Source organism: Lycium barbarum, chromosome 6 (genome assembly GCF_019175385.1).
Source record: "Lycium barbarum isolate Lr01 chromosome 6, ASM1917538v2, whole genome shotgun sequence".
Classification (NCBI taxonomy): Eukaryota; Viridiplantae; Streptophyta; class Magnoliopsida; order Solanales; family Solanaceae; genus Lycium; species Lycium barbarum.
Window position 1 is genome coordinate 1,061,333 of NC_083342.1, and position 27,870 is coordinate 1,089,202.

The following is a 27,870-nucleotide window of genomic DNA, read 5'->3' on the forward strand; positions in this document are numbered from 1 at the left end:
TGGGATGTGCTTCTTATTATCCTTTCTTAATTCTTTGTTTTAAATAATTTAAAGGATTCTTTTATTACAATAATAATTAGAGAGAGATAATTCGAACATGAAGAAATAATAAGAGCAAGAAACTTAGCTAAATAAGAAGATCCTGCTAGAAAAACAATGGAATATATGTCTTCACACTCTTGAAAACAAAATTCATTTTAAAATTTGGGATGCGTTTTAATGTTATCCTTTTTTTAAGAAAATTTAAGGGATTCTTTTTTCTACGATAATAATAAGAAGAAAAGGGTACTGAATCCCAGCTGAAGGAAATATCATTTTCTTGCTACTAGTGTGATTTGATCAGTACAAGCACCTTTTACTTTATTTTATTTTAATTATCTCGATGTAATGGCACTTAATATATACCCTCTTTTTTCCTGTTTCCAATATTCCTTTATTGAAGTCACATCTATATGTGTAGTTGATAGATACCGCTGCCTGCATATTGGTGAATAAAGCAACGAATCAATGCATTTTCTTTTTAAAATGCTAATGGCATAAAATTTGTACAATGTATTTATTACTACAAAGTATTTTGGATATTTAAAGTTCAATTGTAGTTACTAGTGTATTATTCAAGTTGGTTTCATATTGATCAGGGGTGTTTTACTCTTTTAGTGCAGCTAGCACTCAGATTAATTGATTTGGGACTGGAAATTATTAAAGCAAAGATTTCTAATTGGTGAGCTTCATTGACTTTTTCCAACGGTAACCAATTCTTATTAGTTTATGTCATGCTTTTTGGCATTGTTATTGTTCCCAAGGAATACTCCTTAGACAATATAATTTTATATTCAACTTTCTGTCCTTAGAGACTCATGATATATAACTTCTCAAACGATTAAAGAACTTCAGATTTCATCAATATTTCTACATGTATAAGAATTCAGTAAGAACTTTCAAACAGCTAACGGCAGGATTCACTCGATGGGCTAATACAAGTTGGGTGTCAATTGCGTCTTGCCCCAATTTAAGGGCGTGATACACCAGAATACATTGAGGGTCGACCACGTCTAATCTCTGAATTTGGATCGTGCTATATATATATATATATAACGACAGGATTGATACTGACGGAATTAAATTGCAGGAAATAAATGCAGTGGGAATATTTGCTTTAGAAATCAATTAATGAATGGTCCATGGTTCTTTAATATGGGACTACCACTAAAGATTTTTTATATTTCTTTTTCTAGGTTTATTTTGAAGTGGACATGTATCTAATGAAAAAAATACCCTGAAAAACCAGACATAAAAACATTTGGGACCACATGCCGATTTTCATTAGTCACATATACTGTCACTTCTTCAAATTAAATAATTATATATTAAAGAAACAAAATCTAGATTAGATTGTGATTGACGATGAGTTATTTCTTTTGTATTATTACTAAATTAAACGAACATTTGGTCTATAGCAATTTAAAGGTAGATTCCAAAATCTTTTTAACTTCTAGTGCCGTCTATAAAGTGTTAAAGCACCCAAAAAAAAAAAAAAAAATTGTGTGACTATCCCAATGCGGATTTAGTTACGAGTTCACACATTCAATAAAATATAACGTTTTTGGGTCGAATTCTACAAATATGTCCGAAAATTAATATTAGACAAAGTTAGATATACATTTCAATTAGAACTCACAACATCTAAAGTGTTATAAAATATATATATATGAATGTCCATATAGTCTAGGTTTTCCACATGTCCTAAATAAGAGTAGGTACATGTACATTTGGTGGCATGTATGAAATGAAGAAAATGAAGCAACACAAGTTTGATTTTAACTCTTGGTGTTGTCATTGATGACTTCATCAAGAGATTTACCATCTCTATAAATAGATGGTTAAGTTCTCAATTTGTTAAGAGAAATTAACAAGAAGTGAAATACAATCTCTCCCTCCTTTCTATAAAGTTATTAGTTTGCTTCTCTTGTTTATTTCCAATTATATAATTTTATAACACGTTATCAGCACGAGACTCTGCTATATTGGTCATGTGCTTTAGAAAGATCGAAGCAACTCAAAATTCAGCCAATGATGAAATCCTTCTACTATTTATAAGATAAGTATTAATTACTTATGCTCTTTGGTTCCTTTGAGCTTGAATAAATATGTCCATCACCTATGATTATAATTACGTGTTTTAGTCTAGTGATGCATGTACAGTTTTATTTGGATACAATCTCGTGAGATTGGAGAGAAATATATTCTCTATATTTTATATCTAATGGTGCCTCTTTTGATAAGGATGAGTCAAGGTCCTTATTGGTGGACAATTTCACCCCCAGTTACGTATCTATTTAATTCTTATGTGTAAGATGTGTGTATTGTGCTAGTGATCTGCAGGTGACATGGTGATACTCCTCAAAATATAGTCCTGCCATGCGTCAGCATGAGTTTGTCAGAATTGGGTAGAAGGATGGCCCGGTACAAGAAATATAGCACCAAACATTCCAGCAAACTAGAGCCATGCTCATTGTTGGATGTGTTCCAGCTAGATTCTTTGAATTTTACATGAGGATGAAAAAAAAAATCAAACATCCTTTTTATAATCTAGCCACGTTCATCAGGTAACGTCTTTACCTTGTTTATTTTTTGTGGATTTATAACTTGATTATAAATATGAGCATATACAAGCTTACACTCTGACAGAAATTGAAGAAAGAAAATTAACCATCGGAAGTGGTAATATTTTGTTGGCTTTGTTGTGATTACAACTGAAGATGTGTTAGAAAGAAAAAAAATCTCTACATCATATGTATAGCTCAATTTGCTCCTGAAGTAGCAGTATCTTAAAAGAGGTTATAAGCTATCACTATTTGATATGCTTAAGGCACGTTCAAATGATTATATTTCATTCCTCAAGAATGAGAAAATTTGATAAATGTTGCAAATACGTGTTCATTCCCTGAAGTGAATGTAATAGTATGTAGTAAAGCCTATAAATATGAAAGTGCATTTGGTTGTGAAAATAATACGAATCATCTCCAGAAGAAGTAGAATAATTGAGAAGTAATATTCTGAATATTCTATGCTTTACTCCCGAAGTAGTAAACTCAGAAATCTACTCTAGAAGTACCAAACTCAGAAATTTGTTTTCATGGTACCAGAAGTAAACTAATCGATAACTTGCTTTTGTGAGGGGATAAAAGAGGGATAAGAAATATTTGGTAATAGAAATTAATGACCAAAGGCTCCAGAAGAGCTAATTATTTATTTACAAGTATCATGACACTAGCAATGTCCAAATAATATCTGATTATGATAAATAAATTGAAGTCTCTTGAAGATGTTATATATGATAATACCATTCATCGTAGATCGTAATTGGTACGATCGGAACACTGTAGTAGACCTGAAGTTTACTAACAATAAAAATGGTTATCATATTGAGACTACAAATGATCGGAATATTAAATATCTTCAAGTTACTATGGGTAAGAAATACACAAGTGAAATGTTACCCGAGCATGATGAGATCACATACCACGATAAACCAGAAGTTTATTGATATACAATTTCATGCAATAGTAAACCAGAAGTTTATTAAAAGAAATAGCACTCGTCATAGTAAACTTGAAGTTTACAGGTACATATAATTTTATCAGTTGACAAGACCATTTTGATCGTCCTGATTTAAATCTGATGTGCTAATTGAGTATTAAAAACATATTGAAGAACTAGAAGATTCTTCAAGAATTTGTTTGTGTTGCTTGTTCTCATGATAAGTTGATTACACCAGCTAATGTTGGGACTGAATCCCCAAAATTCTGAAAAATATAAAAGGTGAATGTGGGCCCCTTCACCTGTAATGTGATGTCTTAAATAAATGCATCTATAAGACGGTCTCATGTATGTTTATTGTCAACTAGCAATTTGTCATTTACGAAGTTGCTTGCTCAAAATGATTGAGTTGGAAGCACAATTTTCAGAATATGTAATTAAGACAATCATCTTGATAATGCTGGTTTATATCTAAGTTGGTTTGGCATTAGATGCCTCCATAATACAGCCAAACCATTGCTTATGAGAACAGAGTTTCAGATGTTGGTCTGAGATATGATATATTGCATACAACAGCACTTGTGTGCTTCAGATCAATAAATTTTGATAAATTCTCCCCTCATATTTGGTTCAGGGTCAGGAACTAGATATTTCCATCTTTTAGCATTTGATGTGCGGTACATGATTAATGGATATACCATGATGCACACAGATGGATTTTCCCAAAGAAAATGGGGACATATGTCACTAAAATAAAGGGGAGAGAATAAGCAGCTAAGAAATATGTTGTGAATTATCATCAGTATGATCCTCAGATAATTCAAGTCAAATGCTGGAAGCAATTGCTGACCCAACTATTTCATATTTCATCTGCAAAATGCTCCTAATGTCCCTGAAGGACAGAGTCTACAACATGCATGGAGCATGGTAGACCAATCGGTTCCAAATATAATAATCCTTGAAAAAAAAGGAGGAGCAAATGATCATAATAAGGAGGCAAAGTGCTCTTGAAGAGCCGTCGACATAACACTTCATGAAACCTTATGAGAGGTTCAGGTACCTGAAAATAATGAAGTGATGAGATCTCAGTAAGTTATGTCGAATTGCGAACCGATACAACATGATATCTTGTCGACAGTATTTTGATACAATATAGCGCGCAATATTGTATAAGGTTGTGAGGATTTGATTTCTACGTCACTTAAAGCATGTTGATGTGGAAATAATTACCAAGTAAAATGATGCATCTTGGTAAACGTAATGTTTATTGGGCCAGCAGTCCAAACATCAGAACATGTCACATTATTTATAATGATGGAAGTTGTCACAGCTTATATGGCTTACTTGACAAAATTTATATGAAAATTTCTGAAGGATTCAAAATGCCTGAAGCATATACAAATTCTTGGGAAACTTGTTTAAAATCCTTAAATGGATTAAATGAATCAAGACTGATGTACTGAAATCGCCTTAATGAATATTTACTGACGAAGGGTAAAAATAAGATCATGTTTACCCTTGTCTCTATATGATAATCAGAACCTTTCATATTATTATGCAAGTTGATGACTTGAATATTATTGGAGCTCTTGAAGAGTTTCCAAAAACACTTGATTATATCTGTTGAAATGAGAAAATTGAAATGGTCCTGAAGTACCATATATTTGTGCAGTTGATGCATTTATATATCTTGATATAACTACAGGCATGATATAATTTACTCCAACATGGAGTTATTGAAATAGATCAACTGCATATTGCAAATGAAAGCCCTAACATGAATGTATTTGTCCTAACCAATATTGTCAAGTGTTTTGGACATACAGGGTATTCATCTTATCGACTTAAGAATTCAATCCAGATGTGTTATCTATTTCCATAAAGGATTATTGTCATGACAGTCAAATCATAGAAAGACAACAACAGATTATGAAGCAAGTCATGATGTACTTGTCCTGATTGCAACAATATTATACGGCGATGATGCAACTCTATCTGAGAAACGAAGATGCAGATCACCAACCAGTTCGTCAAATGATCATTTGACAGATCTGATAAAAGCTCTGTCAATCTCAAGATATGATAAGTTGGTATACAAGATTTGTCACATCATCGTCAAGAATTATGTGATGCTTTAATCAGGGGGAGCAAATACGCACTGTACTCTTTTTCCCTTGACCAAGGTTTTGTCCCATTTGGGTTTTCCTGGCAAGGTTTTTAATGAGGCAGCTCTCAAAGCGTATTACTAGATATGTGTACTCTTTTTTCCTTCATTAGGACTTTTTCCCATGGGGTTTTTTCCTAATAAGGTTTTAACGAGGCACGTCATCTATTAATGGTTTAAAGCAATCCAGGCGCATGTGGTATAACCGCCTTAGTGAATATTTGTTAAAGGAAGGCTATAAAAATGATGCAATTTGCCCATGTGTTTTTATAAAGAAAGTAATATCGGAGTTTGTTGTACTTCCTGTATATGTTGACGACATAAACCTTATTGGAACTCCTGCAGAGCTCAAAAAGGCAATTGATTATTTAAAGAAGGAATTTGAGATGAAAGATCTTGGAAAGACAAAATTATGCCTTGGTTTGCAAATTGAACATTTGACAAATGGGATTTTTGTCCATCAATCTGCCTATACAGAGAAAGTGTTGAAACGATTTTATATGGATGAAGCACATCCATTAAGTACTCTGATGGTTGTTCGATCACTTGATGCGAATAAAGATCCGTTCCGACCTCAAGAAAAGAATGAGGAAATTCTTGGTCCAGAAGTACCATATCTTAGTGCAATTGGTGCACTAATGTATCTTGCCAATACCACAAGGCCTGACATAGCATTTTCAGTTAATGTGTTAGCGAGACATAGTTGTGATCCTACAAGGAGACACTGGAACGGAATTAAACACATATTGAGGTATCTAAAGGGGACTATCGATTTGGGCTTATTTTATTCTAGCAATTGCAGTCCCAATCTTGTTGGTTATGCAGATGCAGGGAATTTATCTGACCCACACAAAGCTAGATCTCAAACAGGCTATGTATTTATTTGTGGGGGCGCTGCCATATCTTGGCGATCTACAAAGCAGTCTATTGTGGCTACCTCATCAAATCATGCTGAGATAATAGCTATTCATGAAGCGAGCCATGAAGTTGTGTGGCTGAGGTCAATGATACATCTCATTCGAGAAAAGTGTGGTTTGAAATGTGATAAAATACCTACAATCTTATATGAAGATAATGCAGCATGCATTGCCCAATTGAAAGGAGGATTCATAAAAGGAGATAGGACAAAGCACATTTCACCAAAGTTGTTCTTCACACACGAGCTCCAAAAGAATAGTGATATCAACGTGCAACAAATTCGTTCAAGTGATAATATGGCTGATTTGTTCACCAAGTCTCTACCAACCGCAACTTTCGAGAAGATGGTGCACAAGATTGGAAAGCGAAGACTCAAATATTTGGACTGAAGTTCTCATCAGGGGGAGTTAATACATGTTGTACTCTTTTTTCCATACAAGGTTTCGTCCCACTGGGTTTTTCTTGTAAGGTTTTTAATGAGGCAACCAAAATGTATATTATTAGAAATATGTACTCTTTTTCCTTCACTAGAATTTTTCTCACTGGGTTTTTTTCTAGTAAGGTTTTAACGAGGCATATTATCTATCAATGGACATCCAAGGGGGAGTGTTATAAAATATATATATATATATATATATATGAATGTCCATATAGTCTAGGTTTTCCACATGTCCTAAATAAGAGTAGGTACATGTACATTTGGTGGCATGTATGAAATGAAGAAAATGAAGCAACACAAGTTTGATTTTAACTCTTGGTGTTGTCATTGATGACTTCATCAAGAGATTTACCATCTCTATAAATAGATGGTTAAGTTCTCAATTTGTTAAGAGAAATTAACAAGAAGTGAAATACAATCTCTTCCTCCTTTCTATAAAGTTATTAGTTTGCTTCTCTTGTTTATTTCCAATTATATAGTTTTATAACATAAAGTTTGAATTTGCTTCATATTTTGAAATGAAAATAGCTTTGCTTTTTATAATTTATAGTGACGACTAAAAAAAAATCACTTAAGTAAATGTTCCCATGCTCTTTATTTATATGTTAAATCATAAGGAGGTTAGTTAGCTTATGTGCATCGCACTATAAATCAAGGGAAAGAAATTAAGGATTTCAAATAAGAAGCTTTAGCAGATCATGGATCAAGTGTAGGATTTGCACACCAAATAGCAGATTTTACTTGTGTCATTTAAGTTATGTAGGGCAAAAAATATATATGTACATGAGAAGGTATATTTACAGAACATGACGATATTTTTCAGTTTACAAAACATATCAATAGACTTGTTACAAAATCTATACGAATTAGGTAAATTAAAAAGAAGCAAATAAAACACATTAAATAAGGTAAGGAATCAATTTACATATTTTATCCACTTTTCTCCATTCAAAATTTAGAAATATAGTTCCTGATTTTCTCCAACTTTTGCTCCCTTATTTCATTCACTTTTCTCTCCCCATTTAAAATTAAGAGATATTGTTACCTAATTTTCTCCAACTTTTATTCAAAAAGTCCATTATAATCGATAATTCTTATGTACAAAGTTCATACACCAAAAAACATATATGTATAATTTTCGTATGCAATATGTATAACTGTATAGATTCTTATAATTTTTATATATGAAATATGTATAAAAATTGTATGTGTATTTTGATATTACATATAAATTGTATAAAATCTAATCAAAGTATGTATAAATTTTGAGAAAAATATGTATGATAAACTTGTAATTGATACAAACCAGATTCCATACAAAGTTCATACACCCGAAAATAAATATATATTAATTTTTGTATGCAATTGTATAAATATATAAATTCGTTATAATTTCTACGTATGAAATATGTATAAAAGTTGTATGTATATTGTGATTATGATAAAGTACATATAAATTGTATAAAATCTGATCAATGTATGTATAGATTATGAGAAAGTATATATGTATAATAAGTTTTCTGATTGATACAAATCAAATTCCATCCACATTTCACACATATATCAGTTTTCAACATTTTTAAGACTAATTGATATCAAATTTGTTCGCATTTCATACACATTGTGCCGCATATATCTAAAAAATGACATATAGTAGACTCCATACACATATCATACAGATATTAGTTTTTAACATTTTCTAAAGCTATAGTTTATATAATTTATACAGATTTTCAAAACACAAAATGATCATATATATTTCAAAACGATCCAAATCAATTTTTGTATACAATTAATACACAAGTTAGTAATCAAAAATACTTTGTAATATTGGTTTGCAAATTTATACTAGGAGAGAAGATGAATTTTATGTATGAAAATGGTGTCTATCATAGAGGGAGGGAGAGAGAAAGAAAGAAAGAGAGAGAGAGAGAGAGAAATATTTTTAAAAAGATGAAGAAGTTGAATGGTAACTATCCAAGAATTATTAAGTCCACATTTAAAATCAGACTCTCTTCCTTAAAAAAAAAAACTCCATTAAGCCCAAATCTAGTATACTTTGTAATTTTGTTGGTATATTTTGTAAATAAGAAAAAGTATCCTTATGTTTTGTAATATAGAGTCTTAAATAGGTATTATTAGGTCATTTTCCCTTAACTAAGTTATATGTAAAAGAATTCAAAGTATTTAATTTATAGTCAATATTGACAAACTTTAGACAAAAATTTGTTGACTCCCCTTCTTGTGGATGATGATTCTGAATTCCGGAACATTCCAAGCATTGGTCCTATTTGATAGCTCAATTCTAAGTTGAGAAGATGTGACGCTTCCTTAATCAATTTATTATCATGAACTAAAACTTTCATGTTTGTTTTTCTTTTTTTCTACAAATTGACCAATTACACAAAAACTTCAAATATGGTATTTTCTAAGCAACGACATAGATTTAGGAAGAATGGAAGTGTCAACTTTAGACTGTGTGAAGTTAGGTTTGACAATTTTCAGCTTTAAACATTTGAGCTGAAAGTTTTCAAATTTGAGTATCGGGTTTGGAGTTGGGAACTCTCAAACCTAACTTCACACTTAACAGTCCGACACCATAACAATCATTCAAACTTCAAACTTTAGGTCCAAAATTAGGTTGGGCAATTCCAATATCCAATTTCAAACTGGTAGGATTGGAGTTGAAACATCAAATCCACAATTTTCAATATCAACCCCACATGGTTGAATTGAAAAATATCTGCAACTAGAGGTTGTATAGGTCAACCTTGCATTTTGAATTTCCATTTTTGTATACGGTCAAATCTCTCTATAATGACGTTTATTGTCTCAATATTTTTTTTAAAGTTATCATGAAATATTGTTATATAGAACATATAATATAACATACATAAAAATTGATTCTAAAGAAAACTTGATCTTTATAGTAAAATGTTGTTATTGAGAATGACTATAATAAAAGAAATCACTACTAAGATACAAACAAACATAAGAAAAATGAAATTCAAGTACACGTTATTTTTAAGAATTCATACAAACATAACGACATATCTTCTAGAAATGGTCACATCAACAATGACAAGTGGATCATTATTGCGCAGATTTAACTCAAAAAGAAAGACTATTTTTCATGGACCAATATTGGATTTTCAACAATGTGTTACAAACGTTAGGCCCCCGATCAGCAATACTTAAAGCAACCTACGCTATTTTCCTCTACCGTTAGAGTGGAAAGTTGGACTACCGGCCAGTTGCGAATCTAAGATTTTTAGAACATAAGTGATAAGTTTACCAGTAAAAAAAAAAAAAAAAGGAAAATATGTATTAAGTAATACTTGATCTCTAAACCTGTAGGTAAATAACGCAATCTTCAACCAAGTGCACCATTTAGCTTTTTGTAACATGAGTTCCAGCAGATAATATTATACTAATTTTAGAAAAATATATACATTAAAATACCTAATTTTACGGAGAGACTATGAGTTCCCGTGCCCCAATTGTAGCACCTAAAATCGCCCCTGTTACCAACTATAGAAAGGAAGTAGCTGACCACAAATCCTCTTACATCCAATCGATAAAATATACCAACTTGATCAAATTCTTCATATCCGAATACAAGACTAATAGCCTGTTTGACCGAGTTGAACTACAATCCTTCTAATTTGAATTTCCATGTTCGTAAAATATAAGAGATCATTGATGAGATACAAACAAACATAAGAAAAATGACACTCAAGTACATGTTATTTTTAAGGATCCACGCAAACATAAAGTTTGTACGAGTATCCGTTTATCTTGAAGCAAAATCTAATTCATCTAGAGCAAATGCTGATTACATGGATATCAAAGACTTCCTCAAACTGAAAAATTCTGTATTTCTTGGTTTTAATACGATTTCTCACATAATTTGATTCCAAAACAATTAACTCTCTGTTTGCAATCTTTGACAAGCATCATAGTCTCACTTTCTGCAGCTTCTAATCGCAACGACGTATCTTCTAGAAATGGTCACATCAACGATAGAAAGTAGATCATCTATGCATCAACTTAACTAAAAACAAAATATCCATCATTTGAACCTCCAACAATTATTCCAATAATTACATATCCGATATCCGACTCGGCCCAAGGACAAATATGCAAGCATACGTTTCATGCTTGTTTGAGTAATAGCAATAAAATTTCCCAATATCATGCTAACAATAACTAAAATTTCCAAAAGAAGATGTCATTCACTTGATGAGAAACAAAAAAAAATATTAAAAATTCAAGTGAATGAAGCAAACTTTCTTTCATGGACCAAAAGTTAAATTTTCACCAACGCGTTACAGAAGTTAGGCCCTCGCTCATCAATGCTATTTTCCTCCATTGTTGGACCGGAAAGTCGGACTACCAACAAGGAAGCAGCTCGACTCAATCCTCCTAAAATGAGGCTCCTAGCACATTATCTAGACTGAGGTTCTTGACTATTCGTAGGTTTTATTGAGAGACAAAAAGAGTAGCAAAACATAATGAAGTACATAAAGAAAATGAACAACATCACACCCAGTGTCAAGAAAATGAACTTGTGTAAAGAAAATGAACTTCAATAACTAAAGCTTTTATCCCTTTCCAGAGGATAAACGTTCGCCTTCATGTAAAGAGCAGCAATATTATTCATTTAATACAAGTTCTCTTTCAGAAAAAGCCAGCTAAAAATAATAATGCACTCATCTACTTCTACGCTAACCTTTCTCCCGAACAAGCCAGCCCTACACGTCAATGTTCATCTCAACACCAACAAAATTTACTAGCGAAGTTTGTTATATTGTGATCACACTGTAAGCCCTTGTGGAGCAGCAGGTGCGGCGGTTTTAGGCTTTGGCTTGTCAACCACTATGGCTTGTGTAGTCAGTACCATTCCTGCAACTGATGCTGAATTCTGCAATGCACATCTTGTCACCTTGGCGGGATCAATGACTCCATTTTCCACAAGATTCTCATATTTGTCTGTCATCGCGTTGTATCCCATCTCCCATTCAGCTTCCTTAACCTTCTCCACAACTACTTCCCCTTCAATTCCAGCATTTTGTGCTATCAAAGCTGCAGGGGCTACTAATGCCTGCAAAACAAAAATTGAAAATTAACAAAGGATTAATATTGTCATGTTTAGTACATATTTTTCAGCACAAACTCTTGAATTTGAAGACCGTCTTCAGGTTCAAATACAGTAAAAACACTATGTAATTACTCGCCTCGATGGACAGAGTTACCTGGTTTCTATGTTGGAGGGCGGAAACAAGTACCCCATAGAATTCATCAAGATACGCGCAAGCTGACCGAATACCACGGTTATTTAAAAAAAAAAAAAAAAAACTTCCCTAGCCCATTTCACACGGCATTCTTGGTTTCAAGTGTATTCCCAGAAAATACATCTTTCCATATTTCCAAAACTATTTGTGCTTCCCATTTAACTTTAAGGACGGGAGTTTAGTAGTCGCTTAGTCGTTAAAAAGTCAGACTATCGTAAGCCCGACACTTATCTATTTACTCTCAAATGAGGGGCATAATAGCAATGAAAATGTCATAGCATCTTTAAAACCAAAAGAGTTGTAAGGGTACTCTTGGTATGTGTCAAAAATATTTTCCGTCTCTCGAACTCTATGTTGAATCATTCTATGCTTTTTCTTGAGCCGAGGGTCTTCCGGAAACAGCCTCCCTACCTAAGGTAGGGGTAAGGTCTGCGTACTCTCTATCCTCCCCAGACCCCACATTGTGGGACTCACTGGGTATGTTGTTGTTGTGTGTTGAACTCTATGTTGAGTCAAACACTGTCATAAAAAATAAAAAGAAATAAGACGAAGTACTTATAAATATTTGAGCATTCTTTACCTTCTGAACGATGTCAGCGCCCAACTTTTCATCTGCATCCTCAAGCTTGTCCTTAATGGCAGGGACACAAGTTGACAAATGAACAAAAGCAGCGCCACCACCGGGTACAATTCCCTCTTCAATTGCAGCAAAGGTTGCATTCTTTGCATCTTCAATACGAAGCTTGCGGTCCTCAAGCTCAGCCTCTGTTGCAGCTCCAACATTTATGACGGCAACACCTCCAGAGAGCTTGGCAATTCTCTCAGCAAGTTTCTCAGTGTCGTACACCGAGTCGGTCTCGGACAGCTCCTTTTTAAGCTGAGAAATCCTAGACTGTATCTCGTCCTTTGATGCAGCATCAGCAATAATGGTAGTTGAGTCCTTGGTAATGGTTACCTTTCTGGCAATTCCAAGTGCTTCAACTGGGGTATTCTCAACGAGCAGGCCCAAATCAGCTGCCTGGTACTCGGCTCCTGAATTAATACAACAGCTTATGGTAAGGAAATGTTTCTGACTTATATAGATGAGACAGAAAATAATCCTTGAAATTATGATTTGTCTAAAGGAAAGTGCAGTGCACAGTATCCATGATTGTATCTGCTTAAAAAGAACAGCTAAACTAGTGCCAGGATGACAAACTTTGGACTCGGTATCTCAGGATAACAATGTTTCCCCTAACATCCCATTTTTAGAGTGAATTCCTATTTCCAGACCAAGCTCAAGCATGATATTAGCAACTTTTACAATATTATTACCAAGCAAGTCTACAATTTCCCAGTTTTATATGACGACAATACATTGACGCCAATTAGAAACGAGCGAAGCCATATATCAACCATAATTGCATTTCAAGCATCCATTTTTTCTTTCTAAAGATGACGATATTCAGGAAAATCATAACAATTTTTTAATTGTACGGCAAAACCAATTATAGTTGTTTTAAAATAATCCAAAATCCAATTATCTTTCAACTTTTCTTTTGGCTAAAGAAGCTTTTGTAAGGAAACTGTTATTATGTCAAACTTTTAGACATTGTCAAACTCCTTAAATAAGCTTATAAAAGTTCTGTTATTATGTATTATCATCAATTTTTTTTTATGAAGATATTATCATCAAATTTGTTTGACGAGAGAGCTGAATTTAAGCGAGTTTGAGAACCTGTCACAATGGCAATATCTTGCAGAAGAGCCTTTCTCCTTTCACCAAATCCAGGAGCTTTGATGGCAGCAACATTCAGTATACCCCGCAACTTGTTCACAACAAGAGTGGCCAGAGCTTCCCCGGTGATATCCTCCGCAATAATCAGCAGAGGAGCACGTAATTGAGTTGTCTTTTCTAATAGGGGAATAATATCCTTGATAGCTGAGATCTTCTGATCCGTAACCAAGACTCGAGCATTCTCAAACTCAGCAATTAACTTCTCAGGGTTGGTGACAAATTGTGGGGAAATATATCCTCTATCAATCTGCAATAAATAAAGTAAAAATTGTCAACAAAAGATTGAGCCCAACTGCAGAGACAGACACCACAGAGAATACTCCCTCCCCTCACCTTCTTTGTCTTACTTTCTTTTCCAGTCTATTTAAAAAAGAATGCCATTTTATATATTTAGTAACTCCTTACACCAAGCATGGTATAATTTAAGTCCACAACATTCAAAAGGCATTTTGGTACATTACACACATCTTTGATTTAAGATCACAACAATCAAAAGTCATCTTTATTTTCCTAAACTCCTTACCAAATCAAACTAAGACAAGCAAAGTGAAATGAATTACAAATCATGATTTGAAATCATGGACAAACGGGTCCCTTTAGTTTGACTTGGCACGGAGTTTAAGAAAGTAAAGAAGACTTTTGAATCTCATGGTTTTAAACTAAAGATATCTATAATGTACCAAAATACCCTTTAATCTTGTGGTCTTAAACATGTCATGTGGGATGTTGGAATGAAAGAAGCATTTAGAACAGAATAAAAAGGAAAGTAAGGCAAACAAATTAAAACGGAGGGAGTATAAGATATTCGCTATATAGATACAAACCTCCATTCCTTCTTCAACATGTACAGTAGTCTCAAAGGAAGAGGATGACTCGATGGATAAGACCCCATCTGGACCGACTTTGTCAATAGCATCAGCAATCATGGTGCCAATACTTTCATCGTTTCCAGCAGAGATTGAAGCAATAGCTGGTTGAAGAAACAATTCAGAAGACTAATAATCAGCACGGCACATAGGTGAATCATGGATAAGAGTTCTCAAAGAAAAGCATCAAAATATTACCTTTGATGTCATCACGACCTTTAACAGGTCTAGCCTTCTTTTCTAGCTCTTCAATCAAACCCAGTACAGTTTTGTCAATGCCCCTCTTCAAAGACACTGGATTTGCACCAGATGTAACACTCAACAAACCGAGTTTAATGATTTCCCGAGCAAGAACAGATGCAGTTGTGGTTCCATCACCAGCTGAATCATTGGTTTTGCTTGCAACCTTAAGTATGCATTTGAAATCAAGAAAATAAAACAAGATAAGTTCGACAATATGTAACACATAATGTACATAAAGGAATCATATAGCGGACAAAATAACTATGACTTCAACTAACAAAATTGACGGAGAAGTACTAACCTCCCTGATGAGGGAGGCCCCAGCATTTTCCATAGCATCAGGTAGCTCTATAGCTCTAGCAATTGTCACTCCATCGTTAACCACCTTAGGGGTGCCATATTCATCCAACACTACATTCCTTCCTGTAAGGAAGTAAAAGCTTTTTAGGAATTCAATTCATTCAGAACCTCACTCAAACAAGTGGATTGGTTATTGAAGATCAACGTGGCATAGCATGAAATCATCGTAACGGAAACAGAAGCGTAGAAGTATAGCATTACAAAACGTTTTGCTAATGTCCTGTACCTAGGAAACTATTGTACCACTCGGGACAAGGAAATTCAGACACATCACAGTAATGCTAAGCATTAATCGGGCGTTCAATCACACTCCACATACAGATACTCCAGAATTAATCAGTAAATGTTCATATTAATTAAAATATGTTATTTTCCATCCACTCCTTTCAAGTACACTTGATAATTGACGGGCTACACTACAAGTTTTCTTTATATAAAAAACAACCACCTTTACATTAACTCTGTCACAGCTGGCAACTGCCTCAATCTTATCTACATTAGCTCTAAGAATTAAGAACTGGGAATTAGATAAACGAAACATACAAAGGAAGCTACAACCCACCAATTTGCTTCATTTCATAATTGGTCATTTAATGATTCAAATATGCAATAAAACCCAAAAATTTCATCCAAATGTGCTGCAAAATATTGAAAAGACAATGAGGAGGCAGCAGAAACATACCCCTAGGACCAAGTGTAAGACCGACAGCATCAGCAAGCTTGTCAATACCAGCCTGAAGGGCACTCCTAGACTTCTGGTCAAAGGCAATTTCTTTAGCACAGGCCTTTACTACAAACCGGCTCTTGCCACCTTTGTTTCCAAATTTCTGTCCCTGCAATTGGTTGACCCTCCTGTTCTTCAAAGACCCCTGCATCAAACAGCCAAATAAATAAACAAATAAGCATCCCAAATTCAGCAAACAGTAGCTATAAAAGACTGAAATCAAAATGGCCCACATCGAGCAATGGTGCAAAAACCTCCTATATTAGCAACTTTAAACAAGATGACCCTTTTCAAGAGTGGTGTACACACATGGTAGCAAAAGCGACTCAAAATAAGATGAACCTTATCAAGAATTGGCATAAAAAGCACACTAAGAGTGTGTTTAGTATGACAGAAACATTTTCCAGAAAATATTTTCCAATTATCCCATGTTTGGTTGGTTAAAAATTTTTTGGAAAATATTTTCTCAAGGAAAACAAGCTCCATAAGTGACATTCCATGTTTGGGTCAGTACCTTTTTGCTTACTTACCCAACACCAAAAATTAACTAAGAAATCACTTGTTTTCCAACAAACATTTTCTATGAAAAACATTATCCTTCATACCAAACACACCTTAATTGTAATGAAATACAAAAAGCACCATGACCCATATAAAGAAGTAGCACAATTGCACAAACAACACACATAATTTTGAACGAGAACTCAAACAAAAAAGACCCATATAAAGAATTACAATTTGTAAGAGAAATGCTCAAAGCAAGACACCCTATATCAAGAAATGGCACAAATAACACATAGTGAACTAAAACTCAAATAAGAAAGACCCATATCAAGAAATGGTAAAAAGAACTGTAATTTGTAAGATAAATACTAAAAGCAGGATGACCCATATCAAGAAATGTAACAAAAGATTGTAATTTGTAGCATAAAAGCTCAAAGCAAGACACTCCATATCAAGAAATAGCACAAACAACACACAAAATAGCAAACTAGAAAACAAAAAAAAACCCATATAAACAGATGGTAAAAAGAATTGTAATTTGTAAGAGAAATTCTCAAAACACAATGGCCCATATCAAGAAATGGTATAAAGAGTTATAATTAATAGCATAAAAGCTCAAAGCAAGACACCCCATATCAAGAAATAGCACAAACAACACACAAAATAGCAAACTAGAAAACAAAAAAAAAAAAAACCCCATATAAACAGATGGTAAAAAGAATTGTAATTTGTAAGAGAAATTCTCAAAACACAATGGCCCATATCAAGAAATGGTATAAAGAATTATAATTAATAGCATAAAAGCTCAAAGCAAGACACCCCATATCAAGAAATATCACAAGCACACATAATAGCAAACTAGAACTCAAACAAAAAAAACACCCATATCAAGAATTGTAATTTGTAAGAGAAATGCTCAAAGCAAGACACCCCATATCAAGAAATAGCACAAACAACACACAAAATAGCAAACTAGAAAACAAAAAAAAAAAAAAAACCCCATATAAACAGATGGTAAAAAGAATTGTAATTTGTAAGAGAAATTCTCAAAACACAATGGCCCATATCAAGAAATGGTATAAAGAATTATAATTAATAGCATAAAAGCTCAAAGCAAGACACCCCATATCAAGAAATATCACAAGCACACATAATAGCAAACTAGAACTCAAACAAAAAAAACACCCATATCAAGAATTGTAATTTGTAAGAGAAATGCTCAAAGCAAGACACCCCATATCAAGAAATGGCACAAACAACACATAATAGCAAACAAGAACTCAAATAAAAGAATACCCATATCAAGAAATGGTACAAAGAATTGTAATTTGTAAGAGAAATGGCACAAACAACATAAATAGTACACTAGAACTCAATTAAAAAAAATACCCATATCAAGAAATGGTATACAAAAGAAAGGTATACCTGTTTAGAAGGAGAAGGAATAATAGAAGCAGTAGAGATAGCATTAGCAGAAGCCATTGCTAAAATAGAGATGCTATGGAAAGAGTCTGTTCTTTCTTTTGTGGATAAGAGGATTGGGTTTTGGAATGAAGATAGTGTGAAGAGTTTAGGCGAAGTATACAAAGAGAGGACTAGGGCTTAATATTTTGCATTTCTTTTTGGATGTATTATTATTGAGGAGTTTCCAGAAGATTCTATCCTTTTCCTTTCCAGAACCGTTGAGAGAAAAGCAAAGGGTTGATGACTTATTTGGTACAAGTTTGCAAGTTGTTAGCCAATTTGCATCCTATTATTTTAACTTGTAGCCAATTCTTTCTTTGAGTCGAGGATTGATTGAAAACAGTCTCTCTATTTTCACTAGGTACTAGTAGAGGTAAGGGTTGTGTACAAACTGTCTTTTTGAGACCCCGCTTGTGAAGTTACACTAGTATGTTATTGTATTATTTAATCGTAGTCAATTCTTTCTTCGAGTCGAGGGTCTATTGGAAACAGTATTCCTATCTTCACTAGGTCGAGTGAGATTTGCATACGAACTAACTCGCTAGCTCCCACTTGTGGGATTACATTGAGTATATTGTTGTTTTTAACTTGTAGCCAATATCGGTAAATATATTTGTGCTACTGTGATTAGTCTTTGTACACTTGCTAAAAGAATGATGGTTAGACCAACATTGTTGTATGGGGCAAAGTGTTGGCCGTCAAGAACACTTACGTTCAGAAGATGAGTGTAGTCGAGATGAGAATGCTCGAATGGATGTGTGGAGCATACTAGAAGGGATATGATTAGGAACAATGTTATACGGGATAAGGTGGGAGTGGCCCTTGTGGCAGAGAAGATGAGAGAAGCAAGACTAAGATGGTTCGGGCATGTGAAAAAGAAGTGTGTGGATGCATCAGCGAGAAGGTGTGAGAGGTTGGCTATAATAGGAGTTAGTAGATGTAGAGTAGGTTGAAAAGGAGCTGGGGGAGGTGATTAGACAGGACATGGCACAACTTCAGCTTACTGACATGATCCTAGATAGAAAGGTGTGGAGGTCGCCCTAGATAGAAAGGTGTGGAGATCGCCCTGGATAGAAAGGTGTGGAGGTTGAGAATTAGGGTAGAGGGTTAGAAGGTAGCCTAGTGGTCTCCGTAGCAGTAGTATTAGGTAGTAGTCGTGTAGTTTCGTTTCTGCATTGTGTATTACCACCTATTACCTCATATGTGTTTTATCGTGCTATTTTTGTTGCCGTATTTCTCTTTGTACCTTGTTTTTTACTTTGATATTTGTTGTCACATCACTGCCTTTCCTTTCAAGCCGAAGGTCTACCGGAAACATCGTCTCTACCCCATAAAAGTACATATAAGGTGCGCATACGTCTTTATTCTTTTCAGACCCCACTTGTGAACCACAGTGAATATATTGTTGTTGTTGTAGCCAATATAGGTAAATTTCAGATAAAAACATTCCTCCTCCTCCTTGTCCCCCCCCCCCCCCCCCCCCCCCTCTTTTTCATCTTTTTCTCTAGTTTGTTAACAAGTCCCTGTATTTTAATGATTCAAAAAAAGAAAAAAGCGATATTGAATTTTGGATGAAAAATTGATATCAGTTCAACCAGAAGCATATAAAGACAAACTTGTCAACTTGCTTTAGTTAAAGGAATAGTGGAGATTAGCTTATAGATCTTTCCATTGAGAAGTACTTAGTTTTTATTCATTTTGATATTGCTACTCTCATGAATCTGATATTATGGCTAAAGTAAAAGTAGAAAGTTCTGTATATATTTGATGTAAATAAATGGATCATGGACCTAACTCAACCCTAAAAGCTAGCTTATGAGGAGAGAATTATTCAAGTTCATATAAGGAGACAACCTATCTTATTAACCACCGATGTAATACTTTTTTTCATTCTTCAACATCGGAAATTTTGTAACACCAAATGCAAAACTTATCAACTTCAATTTTATTAATCTAAAGCTGATTCTAAGATAGTTAAATTTACTAAAATTTATATATTTAGACTACGGCTTAAATAACAGTTATCAATCGTGTGGACTTGCCCCATATTGAATTGGTTCGTGCTCTTTGGGCGATGAATTTGGAACTTTAGATAGTTAAAAGCAATTTGGATTCCACACAATTTACTACTCCCTTGGACCACATCTGTTTTGGGCTAAAGTTTAAATAATGGGCAATTTGCAGGATTGGCTTCACTGGGCTGGTCTTAATTTTTGTCCCTCTATTGGTGTGGTCTTTAATTTTGTCCTTCGATAAAAATTTCTTAATTTCGGATTCAAACCTTGCTCAGTTAGAAACTTTTAAAAAAATTAGCAAGACAGAGTTTTGAGTGCGAATCCAAACATCTGCCTGGCGAAAATTCCTTTTTTTTTTTTAATGAGTTGGGGATCAGACTCAGAACTTCAGGGTATTAGGCGAAGAACAAAAATTAAAGACCACCAATTTGAAGGCCAAAAAATTAAAGATCACCCCAAATGAAGGACAATCCGCGTAAAAAAAAGTTAAATAATTGCTTTTATGTTCATATATATTGGTCCATATTGGATAGTGATATCCTAGAGCCCATTGGGCTATAACCCATATTGAGCAGCAATTTTGTGGAGGAATCCCAGGTTGAACAACCTATACCACAACTTTTGTTGAAAACAAAATATATACAGTGCGTTCTCTACAACAAACAACAATAACATACCAATATAATCTCACAAGTGAATTTAAGGAGGATAAGATGTAATCAGACCTTACCTCTATCAAAATGGGGATCCTTTATCTTTATGGGGATAGAGAGGTTGTTTCCAAATGTGTTCTCTCTAACCGATTAATCTTTTAGCAGAGTAGATTATACAACGGCGTATGGTACTGGAGTAGTCAAAGAGTTGTGAGCTCAATTCTCCCGCTACTCACTATCAAAACGATTTATCGTCCCAATGGGATGAGGCACAAAACGAAAAATCTCCAAAGCTAAGTTGAATTGACTAATAAGTTGATGTTTGGTCATGACATATTATTTCAACTAGATGACCTATGCCGTGCTGCGCACGGGCCAACACTTTAGATTATAGTGCATCTATGTGTATGTAGTTATATTTGAATAGTCATTATATATATATATATAGAGAGAAAGAGTATATATTATGTTTAAAACATGATTAATATAACATTGTAGTTTGTGCTCCGTATCTAAAATTTTATTATATTAATGTTTGCTACGAATACAAAATCGGCAAATTTATTAATATTTTTTAAAAGAGAAGACTTGTTTAAAAGGAAACTATTTTCCTCTCTTTCAGATAAAACAATAGCAATATTTAAGCATACTTTCAATTTTAATTCGATTAATTTAAAGGTGTAAAATACTTATTATATTTTATCAAATTTTGATTTGGATAATTCTAATTCAAATTATTAAATTAATTTTACATGTTTAAAACGAAACAAACTAGAAAATGATTTTCTATTTAAACTAAGAAATACTATTTTTTAATTTTTGGTAAATATTCTCGGTTTAGCTCATTTTACTTGTCATGTTGTCTTTTGCATTAAATTCTATCTTATTTTAAAATATAAATATTTTAAGTATATTTATTTTAGTGAACATAACAACTTGATTTTGTTAATATGGGATACTATGTTCAAAACACGATTAATATAACATTGTAGTTTATACTCCGTATTTAAAATTTTATTATATTAGTGTTTGCTACGAATACGCATGGTGTTTAATATGGGGCCCACATTTTTTTTTAACATTGTTTGTTTTTTAAATATGGGATTCACTTTTTTTCTCAATATTGCTTGATTTTGTTAATATAGGGTTCACTTTTTTTTTCTCGTGAGTTTGGATGTGGTGGGTTCCACTTTTTTTTTTTAATACTGGATGGTGTTTAATATGGGGCTCACAATTTGGGATTCATTTTTTTATATATATATATTGCTTGATTTTGTCAATATGGGATACTATGTTCAAAACACGATTAATATAACATTGCAGTTTGTGCTCCATATTTAAAACTTTATTATATTAGTGTTTGATACGAATACGCACGGTGTTTAATATGGGGCCCACAATTTTTTTTTAACATTGTTTATTTTTTTAATATCGGATTCACTTTTTTTTTTTTTAATATTACTTGATTTTGTTAATATGTGGTTCATTTTTTTTCTCGTGAGTTTGGATGTGGTGGGTTCCACTTTTTTTTTTTTTAATACTGGATGGTGTTTAATATGAGACCTACTTTTTTTGTAATATTAGTTGTTGTTTAATATATATGGGGCCCACATTTTTTTTTTTTTTACAATTTTGTTTTTTTTTGGATTCACTTTTTTTTTTCAGCTTGATTTTGTTAATATAAGGTCCACTTTTTTTTCCCCGTGAGTTTGGATGTGATGGGTTCCACTTCTTTTTTTCAATACTGGATGGTGTTTAATATGAAGCACACAATTTTTTTTTTTAATATTAGTTGTTGTTTAATATATATGGGGCCCACATTTTTTTTATGGGCCTATTTAATATGGGGCCCAAATTTTTTTTTTTTTTTTATGGGTGAGGGTCCTTTTTTTTTCAATATTGCTTAATATGGGATCCACTTTTTTTTTCCCGTGAGTTTGGATGTGGTGGATTTCACTTTTTTTTAATACTCAATGGTGTTTAATATGGAGTCCACAATTTTTTTTAATATTAATTGTTATTTAATATATATGGAGCCCACAATTTTTTTTAATATTAATTATTATTTAATATATATGGAGCCCACATTTTTTTAATATTTTTTTATGAGCCTGTTTAATATGAGGCCTAATTTTTTTTTATTTTTTATGGGGAGTACAACGAAAAAGGAGCACCAACCGGTGCTTCTTAATAAGTAAAGTAATATCTCTTAAATAAAGCATTGCCCAACCAAAATACTTTTGTCTATTGTATTCGTCACAAGCATGTAATTCGAGGACATGACCCAAAAAAAAAAAAAAAAATCTCTTGCAAGATAGAAACTTGTCTCCATTTTGGTCGATTACTACAAGTTAACTCGAAAAATGCAAGTAGGAACACTCATTTTGGAAGGGAAAAAACATTTACATTTAAACCAACCTAAACAAAAATAAAAATTCACCCCTTTAATAGAAACTAGAAACAATTAGTGAAATTTAAACTCTCTTTAGAGAAGTTACAGTAATTTTAGCTCCCAACGGGGACGTTCCAACGTCGACATCCAACGTGTCGTAACGGAGAAAAAACTCCGTTACGAATAATCTTGAAACTAACACAACAAAATCCTTTCCAACACACTGTTTATTCTCCACCGTTGGACTCTCCGTTTCAGGTCCGTTAGACCATAATACATGTTCCAATAATTTTTCCCCTTCTTCACCAACAAATCTATCGGGTACAAATTCTTCGGGTCGGGTAAAAATCTTCGGGTCCTTTGTAGCAAATGGTTGGTACCCGAATAACATTTCACCTTTTTTCACTTCAAAAACGGCGTCGTGTGATTCAATTGTTAAGTCGTGTTTGGCTCTTCCGTATTGTGAAGCTACGGGTGGATCAATTCGTAATGCCTCGTATACTACTGATTTCATTAACGGCATTTTCTCCATTGCTGACATCGTGATCTTCCCGCCCCTGGTGGATTTCAGGGCGGTTCGGATCTCTTTCCCTAACCTAAACAAAAATTAAAATAAGAAAATTGGAAACAGTTAGTGAAATTATTTGGTCATACAAATTATTTACTTTTTATCGAAATATATGTTCACTTTGTTTGAAAATTATTGTTTTGTCATGAAAATCTCAAATCCAACTTGAAGTTACATTTCAAATTTGAAAAACCGCTTATAACCAATTATCACTATTATTCCAAATAAAGTGCAACAATATTTGGAATCTATAGCCAAAAGCCTGCCAAATTTCCTGATCCAAATTTAGTGCCCGTTTGGCTATGGATAGTTTTCCTTTTTTTTTTTTTTTGTCTCGACAAAGGTGGGGGTAAGATCTGCGTACACTTTACCCTCCCCAGACCTCACGTTGTGGGATCTGGCAGGATATGTTGTTGTTGTTGTTGTTTGGACAAAGAATTGTTAATTTGGAATTTGAAAACCTCTAAAAAGTTGTCTTTGCAATTTTCATTCCAAATCACCACAAAAATTCAAAAACAACTCCAATGGCCTATATTCAAACATAATTTCAATTTTCAAATACCATTTTCAACTTGAAAACAAATAAGTACTACTTCCACCTTCCATTTTAATTTGTTTATTTGATTTTGACTTAACACATAATTTAAGATCGTAAATAACGTTTTTGAATTTTGTGCTCTTAAACTAAAGATATGTATAATGTACTAAAATATCTTTTAATTTTGTGATTTTAAACATGTCATATAGAAAGTTGAAACTAAAAAATTGCCAAAAAAAGAAAGACATTTTTTTAAAACGGACTAAAAAGAAAAGTAAGACAAACCAAATGAAACAACAGGAGTACTTAAATTTCGTAATTCTTACCGGGTATGGAGCTCCGACCCGCCTTTCGCAATCCATTTCAGCAAATTAGGAAAGAAAATCTTCATCCCACCAAATGAATTAAAACAAGTAGCAAATACAAGATTATGACAACTTTCTTCTCTTGAAATCCCAAGTTTTTCACCTTCATCAAGGACATTTTTGGAATTTTCATAGAAAAAATCATAAAGTCTTTGATAATCTTTTTTCACTAAACTTGGTGGTAATCTGAAATTATGAAGAATTAAATCATCTAATACACTTGGTAAACCAAGAGTAATTACTGGATGAAGATTAAATAAAACCCATTTTCCAATCAATTTTGGAGCATCCGACCCGAGTTTAGTATCAACTGGATTAACTCCGTATAATGATTTAGCTAAGAAATTAAATGCAGCTTCATCATTAGCTGAGTTTAAATCAGCTTTACCTATAAAAAAAAATAAAAAAAAATATCAGCTTAAATTTCAAGAATATACAACCCAACAAAAAATATAAAGTATTATGCCAAGTAGTCACATTTTCAATTTATAAAGTATTATACAACATTATAGCTAAGGAAAATGTTATACATAATATACCAACCTTATATAAAACTGTACAATAGTTTATAAATTTAATTTTACTTATTAAAAAAAAAATTACCTCTATCCCAATTTATGTGATAAGTCAAACTTTCCTATTTCGACTGTGAATTTGTACCTACAATCTTTTAAGTTTATGTTTTTTTTAAAAATAATTTACATATTTAAAAACTACATAAAAATTACTAATGAAGACCCATTTGGCCATGAGAATTATCCACTTTTTTCCCAAAAGAATTTTTCACTTTATTGTAAAACACTGATTGGCCATGAAAAACACTTACAGCCTCAGTTACTTGGACTCTTTGAAAGTGTTGCAGTATCCGTATCGGATCCTCTAAAAATACGCTATTTTTGAAGGACCCGACGCGCACTCGACGAAATTTTAGGAGAGTCCGAGTAACTTAGCTTACCGTCAAAGTACATTAAAACAATCAAATATTCTTTTAAAAAACTATAACCAAACACAACTCCAACTTCAAAAATTCCAAATAAAGTGAAAAATATTTTATTTTCATGGCAAAAAATCTATTAAATCACAGTAATTAACAATTCAAAATGTTTAAAGTGCATACAAGAATGAATCACGATCAAATATTTTTCTTGTTTGACTCTCAAAAAGCAAAAACTATCACATAAATCACAGTACTTTCTCCGTTCCATAATAAGCAGTGATTTAGGCTTTTCATTTTATGTTAGAATAAATAGTGCTCTAGAATTTCAAGAAATCACTTATTTACGTAATAAGAATCATTAAGTAGCCTTTTTCTTAGGCATTTATTAGGAGTAAGTTAGTCAAAACACGCATAATTTTTAAAAAATGAGTAATTTCTTAAGGGGCGTGCAGAAGCTAAAAGCAACGCTTATTATGAAACGGAGAGAGTAAAAAATATTAAAAAATAAAAAAATCAGCCTTACCTTTTTCAGAGATTTCCTTGTCCAGTGTATCAAATAGCTCTGTATAAGTCTCATGGAATTCAGGTATTACATAATCACGACGTGAAGAAAGTAAGAAAAATAGTAATCTTTTTAACTTTTCATGATTTGGTTCAGATGGGTCTAAATATGAAAGTACACGGTAACCACCGTTAAGTTCAGTTGACGGCATAAAAGTACCAGTAAAAAGATCTTTTTTTTCAACTTTAGAAACATCAAAAAGTGTTGGAAAACTTTTACCGTCAAGTAAAACAATAACGTTTGAGTTCGGTGAAATAAAAGGTCCAGGTGGCATATTGGTACGAAATATAGTGGATTTGTATTTTTGGATTCTTGATTTGAAGAATTCATTTTTACCTTGATTGTAAAAATAATCAAATCTGTCTTTTAATGGGCCGATTAATGGTAGCCCATAATCTCCGGGTATTTTTCGGGTTGGTTTTTTTGTGAGTTGGGTTATTGGGGTTTGTGATAAAGAAAGAGTAATGGGATTAAATGTTGAGTATTTTTTTGATGGAAATTGTTGTTGGTATAGAAGAGAAGGAGATGAAATTAATGTTGTTGCTGCCATTGTTGTGAAAAAGTTTGATTCTTGATTGAAGGTGGTGGAATTTAAGGAGTGGGGTATTATTGGGAGTGATGATATGATTGGTGGGAATAGTAAAAGGTTGATGTATATTTTGAATATTTGGACTGTGTGTATAAACATTATAATATAAACGCGTGTAATATAGAAAGAAAGCTCTCAATAAATTGTAGTACTTGTTACATAGTGCCCGTTTCGATGTGCTAATGTCTTTGGATTTATAAATTAAAAAATTTAGCTTATGATTTTTACATTATTTTTATCATTTTAACTTAAAAATAAGTTTTCTTTAAATATTATAAAAGTATTTAAAAATTATTTTGACTTAAAAGCACCTAAAATAAGTCAATTCAAACGGGCTCATAATGAGTGGTGTTTTTAGCTTATGCACACTTTTAAAAAATTGAAAGTATTTTTACTAACTTACTTCTAATTAAATTTTATCTCTTTTTAATGATTCTTCAATAACTTGAGGACTTTGTGTCCGGAATTGATTATATAGCTAAAGGTTTTTTTCACATGATCTCCTTTTATAGATAGACTAAAAAATCAAATAAAGTTGGAAGAATAAATTCTTGTTAAATTCTAAGGTACTATTTATTTTGAAATAAAATAAAAAGTCTTTACCATCATTTATTTGTTGAATATTCAAATGATAATGTTGGATGAAATAAAAGGTCCAGGTGGCATAATGGTGCGAAATATAATGGATTTGTATTTTTGGATTCTTGATTTGAAGTATTCGTTTTTACCTTGATTGTGAAAGTAATCAAATCGGCCTTTTAATGGGCCAATTAATGTTGCGGGTAGATAATTTTGTGAGTTGGCTTATGGTTTTTTTCTGATAAAGAAAGAGTAATTGGATGTAGTTTTAAGGTTTTTTATTTTTTATCGTTGTGGAAAAGTTTGATCATTGATGAGAAAAAAGAAGGTGGAATTTAAGGAGTGGGGCTACTGGGAGTGATGATGATATGTGTTTGAT

General features: G+C 32.9%; 2 protein-coding genes across 2 annotated transcripts; both read right to left on the reverse strand.

The window, feature by feature from the left end:
* Nucleotides 1–11,615: 11,615 nt before the first annotated feature.
* On the reverse strand, nucleotides 11,616–18,439 carry LOC132600381 (ruBisCO large subunit-binding protein subunit alpha). Its single transcript, XM_060313492.1, has 8 exons — nucleotides 18,255–18,439; nucleotides 16,284–16,470; nucleotides 15,543–15,664; nucleotides 15,197–15,404; nucleotides 14,957–15,102; nucleotides 14,073–14,379; nucleotides 12,936–13,387; nucleotides 11,616–12,165 (listed from the first exon to the last, which is right to left on the reverse strand). The coding sequence occupies exons 1-8, from the start codon at nucleotides 18,309–18,311 to the stop codon at nucleotides 11,878–11,880; spliced, it is 1,767 nt and encodes a 588-aa protein (XP_060169475.1). The 5' UTR covers nucleotides 18,312–18,439; the 3' UTR covers nucleotides 11,616–11,877.
* Nucleotides 18,440–23,317: 4,878 nt separating this feature from the next.
* Nucleotides 23,318–27,051, reverse strand: LOC132600382 (allene oxide synthase 2, chloroplastic-like). The gene is made up of 3 exons (XM_060313494.1): nucleotides 26,285–27,051; nucleotides 24,786–25,212; nucleotides 23,318–23,949 (listed from the first exon to the last, which is right to left on the reverse strand). The coding sequence occupies exons 1-3, from the start codon at nucleotides 27,009–27,011 to the stop codon at nucleotides 23,436–23,438; spliced, it is 1,668 nt and encodes a 555-aa protein (XP_060169477.1). The 5' UTR covers nucleotides 27,012–27,051; the 3' UTR covers nucleotides 23,318–23,435.
* Between the last annotated feature and the right edge of the window lie 819 nt (nucleotides 27,052–27,870).